Below are 13433 nucleotides of genomic sequence, written 5' to 3' on the forward strand. Positions count from 1 at the left end.
TGTTCATGATCTTAAATTAGGCAATGCTTTCTTCGATATGACACAAAAAGCATGAGTGACAAAAGAAAAAATTGATAAATTGGACCAAAGTTCTTCAAAGGGCACCAGTAAGAAAGTGAAAAAGACAACCCATAAAGTGGAGGAAAATATTTGCAAATTACATATCTGAAAAGGGACTTGTATCCAAAATATATATAAAAAAATTCTTACAACTCAGGAAAAGACAAGTAACCCAATTTAAAAATAGGCAGAGTTTGAAAAGGCATTTTTCCAAAGAAGATATATAAAAGGCCAATAATTATGTACATGAAAAGGTGCTCAATGTCATTAGTCATCGGGGAAATGCAAATCAAAACCACAATGTGATACCACTTCATACCCACTATGAAGGACAATAAAAAGTATTCCTGAGGACGTGGAGGAATTAAAAATCTTATATATTGCTGGTGGAAACATAAAATGGTGCCGTTTGGCAGTTCCTCAAACAATAACAGAAGTACCCTATGATCCAGTAATTCTACTTATAGGCATATACCCATAAGAACTGAACACATATGTCCACATAAAAACTTGTACATGAATGTTCATAGCAGTTATACCTAAGAGCCTCAAAGTGGAAACAACCCAAATGTCCATTAATTGGTGAATGAATAAACAAAATGTGGTATATCCATGCAATGGAATATTATTCAACCATGAAAAGAGATGATGTACTGATACATGTTCCAGTGTAGAGGAACCTTGAAAATATTCTTGCTACATGAAAAAAGCCAGACATAAAAAGCCACATATTGTATGATTCCATTGATGTGAAATGTCTAGAATAGTTAAACCCACAGAGACAGAAAGTCGATCAATGACTGCCAGAGACTGGGGCAAGGGAGCACTACAGAGAGACTGCTAATTGTTATTGGATTTCTTTTTAGGAAGAATAAAATGTCCCGGAATTAGATAGTGTGATGGTTGCATAACCTTGTGAATATACTAAAAACTACTGAATTGTATACTTTAAAGGGTGAATTCTATGGTATGTGAATTATATCTCAATAATAACAATAAAAAGTCATACAGGGACCTTTTAAAACAGTACTGATACTTGAGCTCCACCATCAGAGATTCTGTCTTCGGTGTTCTGGGGTGGGCATCTCAGTGACTTCACAAGCTCCTCAGGCAATCCTAATGGGACTTCCAAGTTTGAGAACCACAGTCCTAACCTAATACTTTGATCACATCTGACCATCAGACCCATTAAGGGTAAAGAAAAAAGCAAACGTCTGATACCATTTGCTCGAACAGTACCAGTTAATCTGTAATGAAGTATGATTATCAGTGGCTTATATTCAGAATTCATGTGAAGTGTACCCATTTTGATTTAAAATTTTACTATCTCTGCCCATAGGAAACATCTGATGGATAAATATCTGATCATGATGTGAAATTCATCCTGTCTCCTGCAAGGTGTTTTGCCCAGACTTGGATTGTTAATGTTTCCTTCTACAAGTAGGTCGGACAGGACAGTTTGGGAATGCCAGGTTTCAAGAGGACTACGTCCACTCTAAGCTTACTCTAATGAAAGTGGAATTCATTTTCACAAGTTGACTTGTATTATGTCCCAAGAGGAGTAGGTTGACTCTCAAGTACTTGGGGTTTCCAGAAGGATCCCAATAAAATGAGCCAAAGATGTCTTTTTCCCATGGGAAGTCTTAATATCTTTGGAGGTCAGAAATTTAGAGACGGAAAATGTGATTGACTGTGGGTGTTAAAATATGCCTCGTGTCATTGATGGACACTTAAAAGCTGAGGAATGCTCAACTATACTATAATTCTCAAGCTTCATTCAGCTATAAAACTTTGGGGTTCAAAATTATGACTGAATTTAAATTTGCTTCTCTTTTGTTGTTTAAGGTGAAGTGTCCATTAATGTGTTGGACAAGACTAGATCAATTCCCTTAATACGTCACCTTATTCTTAATAGGAGAGTGGCTCGGAATCTATTTGCTTCAAACATGACCCTAATGGGGCAGTCTCCTCACACTACTCATTATTTATTTGTAATTTATCTCCAGTATGTCCACAAAGGATGCACCATTGAACCACGGCATAATTAGCTCTGTAAGTTTATATATATGCAAATAAATTATATGTATATAGGTAATTTTCTATAACATAGCTGTAGTTCTGAAACACAGCTAAGTTTTATGCCAAATTTCTGATCTGATAGTTGTTACTTTTAAAGCACAGATTCTTTTTCCCAAAGATCTTAGAGGTTGAGTTTCCCCAACGTCCATGTCCTATAAACAATTCCTCATTCCTCTGTATTCCTAGAATGAGAATCCTGCATTTCATATCACATGAGCTGACTGTATCTACAAACTCAGCCTCTGCATGGAGAAATTACAGGTTAATATCCAGCAGAGCATCTGACAAGAAGCACTTACCAGCGCAGGTTTCATTAGAGCGGGCAGAGAAGCCAGGAATGCAGTTGGAAACACAAAGGCCACTCTTCAAAAAGAACCCATGGTCACACTGGTGACACCGGTCCCGGCGGCTACACCGCAAGCACGCCCGAGGGCAGGCTGTCAAAGAAAGGCCACAGTAAGTGAGGCACAGCAAAGGCACAGGCAGCCAGCGAGGGCCACCAGCGACAGAGAAAAATAGTGACAGCACGAGCAACACACGACCCCCAACTGCAGCAACAGGGAATTCCAACGGTTTCCTCTAGAATTTCACAGGGAGCTGCTCTACCCTCAGGAGGAGAGCGAACACAGAGGCGCGCTTTCACTTAATGCACTGTGATGTGAAAATGTTGCACATACACGGACAGTATGAAGAGTTAGGCATACTGACTTGTAAGGGAGGTGGTGTGCAGGGATTAAGAGCACAGGCCCTTTCTGGGTACCATTCCTGCTCTACCACTTATCATCTGTCCACTTTGGGACAATTTATCCTTTAATCATCTGTGGTGTGATTTCTCATTCTAAAAATGGGGATAGTAATAGCATCTGATGCAAGTCACTGTTGGGAGGATGTGTTACAATGTGAAGAGACTAGAACAGTGCCTGGCATACAAAAGGACTCAGCTGTACTACTAATGTCACTGCATCATCATCATCATCACCATCATCATCATTATCACCATCATCATCATATCATCATCATCATCATCATCATTATTATTTTAAATGCAGGAGGAGAGCAAGCTCATCAAAGGACCCTAGGATTATTTCTTTGGGTCAAGTTAATAAACTTCTACAAATCAAGTGTTTACTGCCCAATTTTTCTGCTTCCTTAATTAAGATTTTATTATACAGACGTAGTAGAGTGTAAGGGCCCAGAATTGGAATCAGAAAACTTGGGTTTAATATCTGATTTTATGTTGCCTTGGTTAATACTCTTAAGCCATTCTTTCTTTTTTTTTTTTTAACTTGTAAAATGGGATTCCCAGTGTTTGCCATATTTTACCACCAATTCATTGTGAATATTAAGTGAGATAATGAAGACAGAGGAATGTGGTGAAACGTAAAATGCCATGCCAGGGTCATGGCTTTATTATTAAATGTCAGGTTTTCTTCAAAGTGGGGCATATGATATCAAGTTTTAATGGAAATGATGAGAACAAACTGCAGAAACTCTCGTGGATAACCCAATGGACAAGGAGATTAAGGCTTTGGGTTGAACTTTAATGATAAAAGTTCAGTGTATCGCACTAAACTGTCCTCAGAAATCCTACTCAAGGATATTGTGCCAAAATCAGGGTCACCCGTAATTTAGTCTACACACTGAAAATTCTGTGCCCATATCAATAGAGGTGATCCGCTCTTAATGGATACCTCACCTTAGTTCAACATAAGCCTTACATTCCATAAAATATTGGCCTAATTTCCATAAAGACCCTTAGAGACAATATTGATTTGTGCAAGACAATTATTGGCCTGCACTTCTATATTCTATTTAACCAGCAATTGGCAGATGTGCATGGGAAGCCATCAATTTCTAAGTCCTAGCTATCTGGGTTTTCATTCTGCTTCTAATTCAGATTCTCCTTGGTTACCTGAGAATCAACACACCTGATTTACTTGTGGCCCTCGCTTTTTTCCAGGGGACTCAGCAGTCTCCGAGTTACCTGTGCATTGTCGATTTGCGTGATCTGCAAAGTACCCCTTGCCACATTCCTGGACACACTGGGCTTCCAACAGGAGATACGGCTCTTCACAGCGAGTGCATTCATGGGGACCTTGGCACTGGACACAGTGGTTGCTGCAGCCTGAAAGACAAAAGTCAAATCAGCAGAACTGTGTATAGCTTTCCAGGGGGCTCCTGGGCCTCGCAGGGAGGCAATATTAGACACCAAACAGCGATATGACCTGGTGTGCTGGGCCAGGCAGAAGACGAGGAGTCAGGAGCCAGGCTTCTGGTTGTGACTACTCTTACTTACCCAGCAGGGTGACTTAGGATCAGATATTCGGCTTCTCTGAGCCTCAGTGCTCTCTCTCATACTGACCCACTCAGCTTGCTGGGCCAAGATTAAAGTAAATAATGGAAAACACTAGGCACACCTAGAAACTACAGGTATTAGCCATTATCATTACTATTAACTAGTCCGTGGTTCTCTTACTTTCCTGACTCACCCAGTCAGTTATCAGTCTCCCAAGAATGGTCCCAGGAGTGCCATCTGTGCATTTGGGGGGCATTTCAGGGTCAGAAGATTTTGTGGTGTTAAATCAAGGCTAAAGGGGGTGGCGTTCAGAGAAAGGTAGTGCTGAGACATCTGGTACATGCAGGGCTTCAGGGTACAGATGGGAGAATATGATGCTCCTTCCAGGTGCTCAAATGACCAGAGTATACACACCTCCCCATTTAGAGGACAGAATTATTCAGTGCACTAAGAAATCCATAGTCATCACCAAAACATACCTGTTTATGTGGCCCTATACTCCCAAGATTCCCATACTGACCTCACATTTTAGCAAATATCATGTATGGGAGAAGGAGAGAGGGGGCATTTTGACTAGAACAAAGAAAAGCTCCTAGGAAAGAAACCAGAAATTGGACAAAAAGCCAGAAAGGAAACTTGCCACAGACTCCTTGTCAGAACAGTAAAAATTGGAGGAGGCTTGAAGGCTGGATGAGAACAGAGCAGGAGCTCCGGACACTTACTTTTACAGAGGCCCAAGTCCCTGTAGAAGGATGGTGAGCACTGCTCCACGCAGGCCCCGTCCTGGAGAACGTAGCCATCCATGCACTGCAGGCAGTCTGTCCTCAGGGGTCCGCTGCACGCATTGCAGCTCCAATCGCACTCTAGAAAGGAAGTCCACGTGAGATCACCTTCACCTGTCCGCCCTCAGTCCCAGTGACTAATTTATGAGGACGCGGTCTGCAGTGGCAAGGGGTAAAGTGAGGACACCAGGCGAGATGTCAGATAAGCCAGCTCTAACAAGGTTTCTGTTTGCAGTAGTCTGAACGCCTCTCTGAGGTTTAGTGTTTCCTAATTATGTTAGACACGGGAGTGTACAAGGATCACTCCAGGCTTGTGCAGAGCCTGCTTGTCAACGGGGCTGCCGAGGAGCCAGGTCAACTTAATCTTAGAGTTCTTGATTCCCATGCCTCGGCGTCATCAAACAAAGCCTGCTCTGCTACAGGGAGGGGCCAATTTGCCTCCACAGACTTAATCTGCACCTCCTCCAAATGCTCCACAGGGAGAGGGATGTCAGAGACTCAACGAGGAAGGCGTCTGCTGTCTCCACCAACACCGGCTGCTTGACTCTCTACCTCTCAAGAATCAGGGGTCGACCCACCCAACAGAAAGGACCAATGATGTTAGAATTAAATGGAGCATCAAGGAACTGTCCAGAAAGAAAGGGCTTACAGAAATAACAGAAGATCTCCTTAGAGCAGTAGAACTGACTCATTTACATGTTATCTGCTCAATAAGCACCTATGGAATGCATAGCACTGAACGGTGGGTAGGAAGTGGGTAGACCCTGGCTTCAAGGGGCCTATGTGCTTGTGGGCTCCAACCTTGGATGTGCATCCATATAATCCAGAAGGATTGTTAGAAATACAGATTTTCTGGCTCAGCATCAGAACTACTGACGTCATCTCAAGGATTGGGGCGGGGCATAAGGAAACATGTCGGGGCCACTACTGTTGTTTCTGTTCTCATGATTATTATGGTTGTTATTATTGTAGCTGTGGCTATTAAAGGCCCAGGCAATTCCTGTAGCCAGAACACTCATGTTTGAGAGCCAAAGTGCCAGATGGTAAAGTAAGTCCTTCATGCATGGAAGGTGGGACAACACCATGTGGTTAAATACTTGAGTTTTGAAGACAGCCAAGTCTCTATTGAGGCTGTGGCTTAGCCACTGTTTATCTACATGTCTTACACACTTTCCCAAAATTCTTGGAGCCTCAGTTTCCTTATCTGTAAGACAGAGATAAGAAGAGTACCTATTTCATAACGCTATTGTGTAGATTAAAGGAAATAGTGAAATTAAAGAAGTTAGCACAGTGCCTGGCACATAGTAACAGCTTAATAAATGTTTTGCTGCCGAACTGTTTTTCTCGGAGAACATTCTGCACTCAGTTCTTCCTCACTCCACCATCCATCCCAGCTGAGAACTGAGGAAACTTCTCATTAGTCACCTTTCTCTTTTTTGATGCGATATTTCTAAGTCCCAAAGAAGCAGGTAAATGTGCAAGACAGTACATGTGCTTCCAAGGAGATTTATAAAGTTAACCCCCCTCATTTATTTGGCTGAATCAGTTCTGAGGGAGAATGACTAAAGCAGAGCCTTGAAAACTGCCAGCATAGTTATGAAATCATTTACAACATGGAGGATTTGTGATAATCTTGTTTTTCACCGCAAACTGACAACCGCTGTTTAGAAGGGAAAAAATAGAAAAGTCTGTGGTCTTGAGAACAGAGAGACCACCTAAGTTGACAACAAGTAGAATTTCTTGGAATGGAGAATGTGCAATTTTGCAAAGCCTTAAAACATCCCAAGCTTACTTGACAGATGTTTGGCCTCCATATCTGAGCCCCAGGTTCTTGGGCAGAACTGGAGAGATGGGAAACAAGTGGAATGGAGGGATGGAGGAAAACGGAAGAGAAGCAAGGAAAATCTGGCCTTCCACTCTGTTCTTCTCCTTGCTGAGCATGGCCATTTAAAGAGCATAAGCCCCAAGAATTCTAACCACTAGAGAACAAGGTACTAGGTTTCTAATATTGCTTCCTTACAAACTCCTGGAGCACAGGGACTGTGTCTTTACTCATTTAAGTCTGTTAAACAGAGATGAACAAATCAGATACAACCCCTGTCTTTTTTTTTTTTATTTAAGATTTTATTTATTCATTTGAGAGAGAGAGAGGGGGCACAAGTGGCGGGGGGTGGGGGGGCAGAGGGAGAATCAGGCTCCCCGCTGAGCAGGGAGCCTAATGCAGGACTCGATCCCAGGACCCTGAGATCATGACCTGAGCCGAATGCAGACGCTTAACCAAGCCATCCAAGCACCCCGAACCCTGTCTTCATTAAGGTTAGCGTCTAGCAATATAGAGTTGTAAAGGAAGGTAATGTAAATCTCTGAAATAGGCCTGGTGTGATAGACGAGGGAATGGCAGGGACTGTAGTGATCTGAAGACACAAAAGGGACAACAGCTACTCATCTCCAACTGACTGTCGCATTATGGAAATGCATATCCAGTATTCCCAGATCATCGGACTTTTTCAAAAGAAACAGAAAATCTCAATTTTTTTCCAAAAGAAACAGAAAAATCTCAATTTTTGTATATGAAGTCTTCTACATTTTAAAATGCATTAATTAGGGTGCCTGGCTGGCTCAGTTGGTTAAGCGACTACCTTCGGCTCAGGTAATGATCCTGGAGTCCCGGGATCGAGTCCCACGTCAGGCTCCCTGCTTAGCAGGGAGTCTGCTTCTCCCTCTGACCCTCCCCCGCTCTTGTGCTCTCTCTCTCTCTCTCTCAAATAAATAAATAAAATCTTTAAAAAAAATAAAATAAAATGCATTAATTAAAATTTTAAAACACTAGAACATTAGGTGGGCCAAAAAAAAACCAAACAAACAAACAACCCTCCATGTCTTGGACCAAATACATCCAGTTTGCCACCTCTGGTCTAGTTACTAAAACCTTGCACAACATCTGGCACATAGTAGGTGCTCAAAAAATTTCCTTAAGAAATAAATTACATACAAAAAAAAAGAAAGAAATTACATACATGCATTCATAATACATGATGCCTTCTTGCTATCATCTAAACATATGACGGTATTTTTCAACGTGGGGGATTAGACACCTACAGTAAAGGGAGATCACTGAGGAAAAGAATCATTGCACAGTTCTGGAAGAGCTTTACCTTTGCATATCTTGGTGGAGAAGTCAAGATAGTACTGTGGGGCACAGCCCTCATACTGACATTCCCCAAAGAGTAGGACCTTGTTTGGATCTCGGCAGGAGGTACAGCTGGCCTGTGAATCACAGCTTCCACAATGCGCTTCACATGCTGAGCAGATAGGAAGAGAAAATGACCAGATAATTACAACTGCAAATACTGAAGCTGATCAAACCTAGACAGATGCTACAAAGGAGCAAAGCTCTGCTCCAACCTGTGCTTTAATTATGGCTCATAACCCTCCCCTGTGATCAACAGAAACAGAAAATGTTACTCTTATTTTCTAAAATAAAAGGATCATTTTATTTTCCAGAGAAGATAAATTATAAACCCAAGAATGGAAATCCCACATCCAAGTTGCCCTGTGATTCAGCAACAGAATTTATACTTACTCCAAGATCTCTGGAATAACAGTCCAGAGATGTATTTGAACCTTACTTCTCATGGAAGGAAGATTTCTCAAGGAATCAAGCGCCCAATTGTTCATGATGTAGATTCAGATTTTTGAGCGATGCCAAGATTAAAATTAGGCATCAACTTTACTGTGAAGCTCAGGAAATCCCATATTTTAAGCCACAAAGGACTTTAAGGAGGCCTGGCTTACTGATTCGCCCAGTTGTAATTCTCAACAGCCACTTAATTCAGGCATTCAAGGATGATCCCCAAATCTGGTCCATGGATTCCAGATGCTTCCATCTTCCCTAACTTAACAACTGGCATTTCTCCATCTCCTCAGCTGTCCATGCTAGAAACCTTGGAGGCTATCTTGATAGGCCCCCTATCTCTCATTCCTAATCCAATCACTCATTGGAACCTATTTATTCACATTTTCTTACATAATTCCCAGAATTTTTTGCTTCTCTCCATATCCTCACATGCCAATACATCCAAGCCCTCATCAATTCCTATTGGACTACTGTCATAGCCTCCTAATTGGTTTCCCCTTACCAAGTTTGACTCCCTTGCATTCTATTTTCCTTGTATCCACAAGACTGATTTTTAAAATTTATACTGCTCAGGTTTCTGAGGACACTTTCATCTATAAACTCATATCTTTCTTCAACCCCGGAAAATTTCCAGCCATCATTTCTGCAGATAACACTCCTCCATCATTCCCTCCATTCTTTCCGCCCAGAAATCTTAATACACATATTTGAATCCTCTCAATATAATCTCCAAGTTTCTTGTCTTTAACTCTTACTCATTCTTCAGTGACTTCTTCAATCTCCAGTCTAGAACAATCTCCCTGTCACTGCTCTTACAGCACCCCAGACATTTCATTCATGCCATACATAATAATTTTCATTACAATGATTATTTAACCTCTGTATCCTTTAAGCTATAAGCTTCATGAAAGCAAAGACCAGGTTTGTTCTGTTCCTTGAAATAGTGTTCAGGACCTAACTAGTTATCTTTCATGTTATGGGTGTTCAATGAACACTTGCACATAAATGAAAGAAACCAGATATTGTAATTATACATACTCAAACACATCTCTGCCTCATTCTGAAATTTTCTCTAAGTACATATCAGAGGAAAAATCCAGAGAATGAGCTAGATTTTTAGAGTTCTAGATCTAGAGGATATCAAAGTGCGTGGCACAGTGCAGGAAAATTACCTCCTGGTAAAAATAAAAAGGAAGTCCTCTTGTTTCACCTACAAGAAATGTCATTGATATAAAATATTCATTAGAATATGTAGATTGGTAATTAAAGATCCTAGAAAAACTCTAGACTGGATTTTCAAACAGATGGTTTGAGAATAATTAGAAAAGAATATTTTAATTTTTGGAAACTTCAATGTAATTAAAGTTCCATCTTTTTTTTGGCTAGAATTTTTACACATGGTGTATCTTAATTTTGGCAAAGGATTTGACAAAAATCTCAAAGATAAACCTGTGAATACAAAAATGAAGTGGGGTCTAGGAGTTGTAGGTGGATTTGAAAATGGTTGAAATGCATCCTCAAAAAGTTATCAGTAAACCTTTGTAATTAGTAAAAGAAATGTCCTTAGTCGAATATTATGATGAAGTCTTCACTTTTTACTTGATCAACATTTTTATTAATAGCTTTAATTACAACAAAGAAATCATGCTAATGATATTTAAATATGCCACATAACCTAATAGGATACACACAGTCTAATCTCACCAGCTGAAAGAACAACTCAAACTCAATTTTAGCTAGTTGAAGCAATAAACTAAAAGTAATCTGATGAAATAAGCAAAACTGTAAGTCCTGCATTTATTTTCCATAACCCATTACACAAATAAAGGATACCGGAGACCTGTTCAGACAGTAGTTCCTATAAAAAATGATCTAAGAACTTTAGTTGATTAAAAGCTTATTAGAGGTGTGATATGGTTACTAAAGAAACTAACACAATCTTAAACTGAAGAGCCTTCATATAACCTAAATGTCAGCTGGAGCCCCCTACTTGACAAACAGCTACAAAATGAAGCCCAAAGGCCAATCCCTCATCTTAGAGTGACAGGATGATGCCCCGTCTGGATAGCGGAGAGCTTCTTGTAGTTTACTTCCTCAAGCATCTGTGTACCTTCTTATTCTTGAGTCCTTCCATGCAGTCTTTCATTCCCCCTCGGTACCTCAAAGTATAACTCAGCCCCTATACTGGCTTCCAAAACAGATTCATGCCGAGCACTGTGAAAGGTTAGAAGACTATGTGGAGATTTGGAGGGATGCAGCGTCACACTGAGAGCAGGGAGCTCCCTCCATGTCTACCTGAACCCTTCTTCCTCATTCATTGAACTCCTCATCTCTCACCAAGCAATCCACAAATGACCTTGTCTTCGTCAGAGCAGGTCTACACATACCAAAGCCCCTTGGGTTCTCAGCTTCCATCTCCAAAGGCATGTGGGTAAGGAGCATTTTCTCCATCTTAGAATATTCAGACCACACACGGTATTAGTCATGTTGCTATGATCACATCTAGAGTCCCAGGTGCAGTTCTCCGAGGTCCCGGACCCCAGAAACTACCAAGAGGACAGTGAAGATAGTCGTAAGTGGACCAGAAACCAACGAGGGAAGCAGAGATGTACTTGAACCATCATTCATGAAGGAGGAAAGGACCCAACAGCTTAGGAAATCCACCTTCCCTCTGAAATAGGCCTGTTTTCTACCGCAGCTCGGAGACAGGGTCATCCATTTCTGCTCAAATACTCCATTGGCTTCAGTTTTGCCTGAGCAGCAAAGTGCAAGTGGGAAATGACAGTTAATTTCAAACTTTGGAAGGCAATCAAGTGAATGAGGAAGGAGACTTACTCTGTATCACTCCAGAGGGGAGTTCTAGGGCCCATGAGAAAGAACCGTCAAACAACTAAACAGCTACCACCCCCTCCAATTGACCTGGCTTCCTTCCTCATCTGTAGAAGTCTGAGGGGGAGTGAGAAAGAATCTCTGAATCGGGTACAAGGTCATCTCTGGCCACCCTGGAGTTCTCCTCCTTGCCTCTAAAGCACCATGGTTTTAAGCACTGGGAACCTCATTTATCATCTCTTTTTTAAAGTGCTTGCCTCAACTGATTATCCTTGAATTTTAGAGCTCAGTATGTAACTTCTCAAGGTTTCTGTAGCCAGAATCCAGACAGTTCTCCAGCTCTTACTTTCTTCTATAGTAAGGTTATTAATGCCTCCCCTTAATACTGGTTATATTTCCTTGAAAGTGCTTTACTGCACCATTTCTAAAATTGTGAGGCCTATAATTGTTTATAATGATGAGCATTAGAAAGGAACATTGTTGGGGCGCTTGGGTGGCTCAGTCCTTAAGCGTCTGCCTTCGGCTCAGGTCATGATCCCAGGGTCCTGGGATCGAGCCCCGCATCGGGCTCCCTGCTCGGCGGGAAGCCTGCTTCTCCCTCTCCCACTCCCCCTGCTTGTGTTTCCTCTCTAGCTGTCTCTCTCTCTGTGTCAAATAAATAAATCTTTAAAAAAAAAAAAAAAAGGAACATTGTTGATTTTTTTTTTACATCAATAACCCAACTTAAGGGCGTGCTTTATTCAATCTTCGAAAGAATGAAACTTAAGCTTTAGCAAAGGACTAAAGCTAGGAGATTCTTCATTTAACCGATTCTTAATTTAACTGAAATAGTCTATGAAATCCTATTTACGTGGTAGCATAACAAATGCATTTGTGCGGAGATCACCTTGCACTATGGCAAAGGCTTCTCAGAAAGAAATATTTCAATGCAACATTTTTTTGTCATCTCTATGCCATACAAAAGATTCTATTTTTTCTTTTGAACTTTTATTTCTGTGATTCCACTGCTGTGAAGAGCCTCAGAAATCTAAGTCACTATTTCTCCACCAACACTCTCTTGCTCTTGAACAGAACATGCAAGTGTTTCATTCATGTCTCTTGTGTTAGAGAATCTACAGATACTGGTAGACAGTTGATATATACTAAGCAATGTTTTTGTTATAAAAGCAAAGAAATTTTTAATGGGTCCAAAAAGGGTTTTTTATCTCTGGTATCTCAACGGGTGATACAAAATGATGAGTTCCACATAAATTCATTTCAAATGCAAATCTTTGTAAGCATCTCAATAAACTAACAGTAATATCTATCTATAAAATATACATATCTTAAAGTGCTTGATCTGCATCTCATTCTGGATGACGATGACAACAACAATAACTAATCTATACTGAAAGCTTATTCTCCGCGAGAGTCCATACTAAGTGCAAGAACATTAGGTGTAGGTACCATACCATTATAATCCCTTTAACAGAAAAAGAAACCAAGGACTAGCAGTTAATTCACTTGCTCAAGGTCACAAAAAGCTAGTAAGTGGCAGGTAGGATTTGACGAGTCGAGAGCCCACTTTCCTAACCACCAGTCTATAATTCCTTCAATATGGTTCTTCCTAGGACACAAACTTGAAATACCAGCACTGTATTTATTTGTTAGCTGTCATTTTCGAAAGGAAAAAGTATAACAAAGTTTTTTTCGCAAATGACACTTCAGTGATTGAAATAAAGTAAGCCACCTCAGCGTATCTCAAAAATGT

General features: G+C 40.8%; 1 protein-coding gene across 1 annotated transcript in view; it reads right to left on the reverse strand.

The window, feature by feature from the left end:
• FRAS1 (Fraser extracellular matrix complex subunit 1) overlaps positions 1–13433 on the reverse strand; it is a 394684-nt gene that overhangs the window by 133561 nt on the left and 247690 nt on the right. Inside the window, exons 23-26 of the mRNA XM_081813142.1 lie at positions 8373–8519; positions 5158–5298; positions 4124–4264; positions 2439–2576 (exon numbers count right to left, since the gene is read on the reverse strand). Of these exons, the coding sequence (XP_081669268.1) occupies positions 2439–2576; positions 4124–4264; positions 5158–5298; positions 8373–8519 (567 nt within the window). The remainder of the gene's footprint in view (positions 1–2438; positions 2577–4123; positions 4265–5157; positions 5299–8372; positions 8520–13433) is intronic.

This window comes from Leptonychotes weddellii, chromosome 2 (genome assembly GCF_054177405.1).
Source record: "Leptonychotes weddellii isolate Sample4059 chromosome 2, ASM5417740v2, whole genome shotgun sequence".
NCBI lineage: Eukaryota > Metazoa > Chordata > Mammalia > Carnivora > Phocidae > Leptonychotes > Leptonychotes weddellii.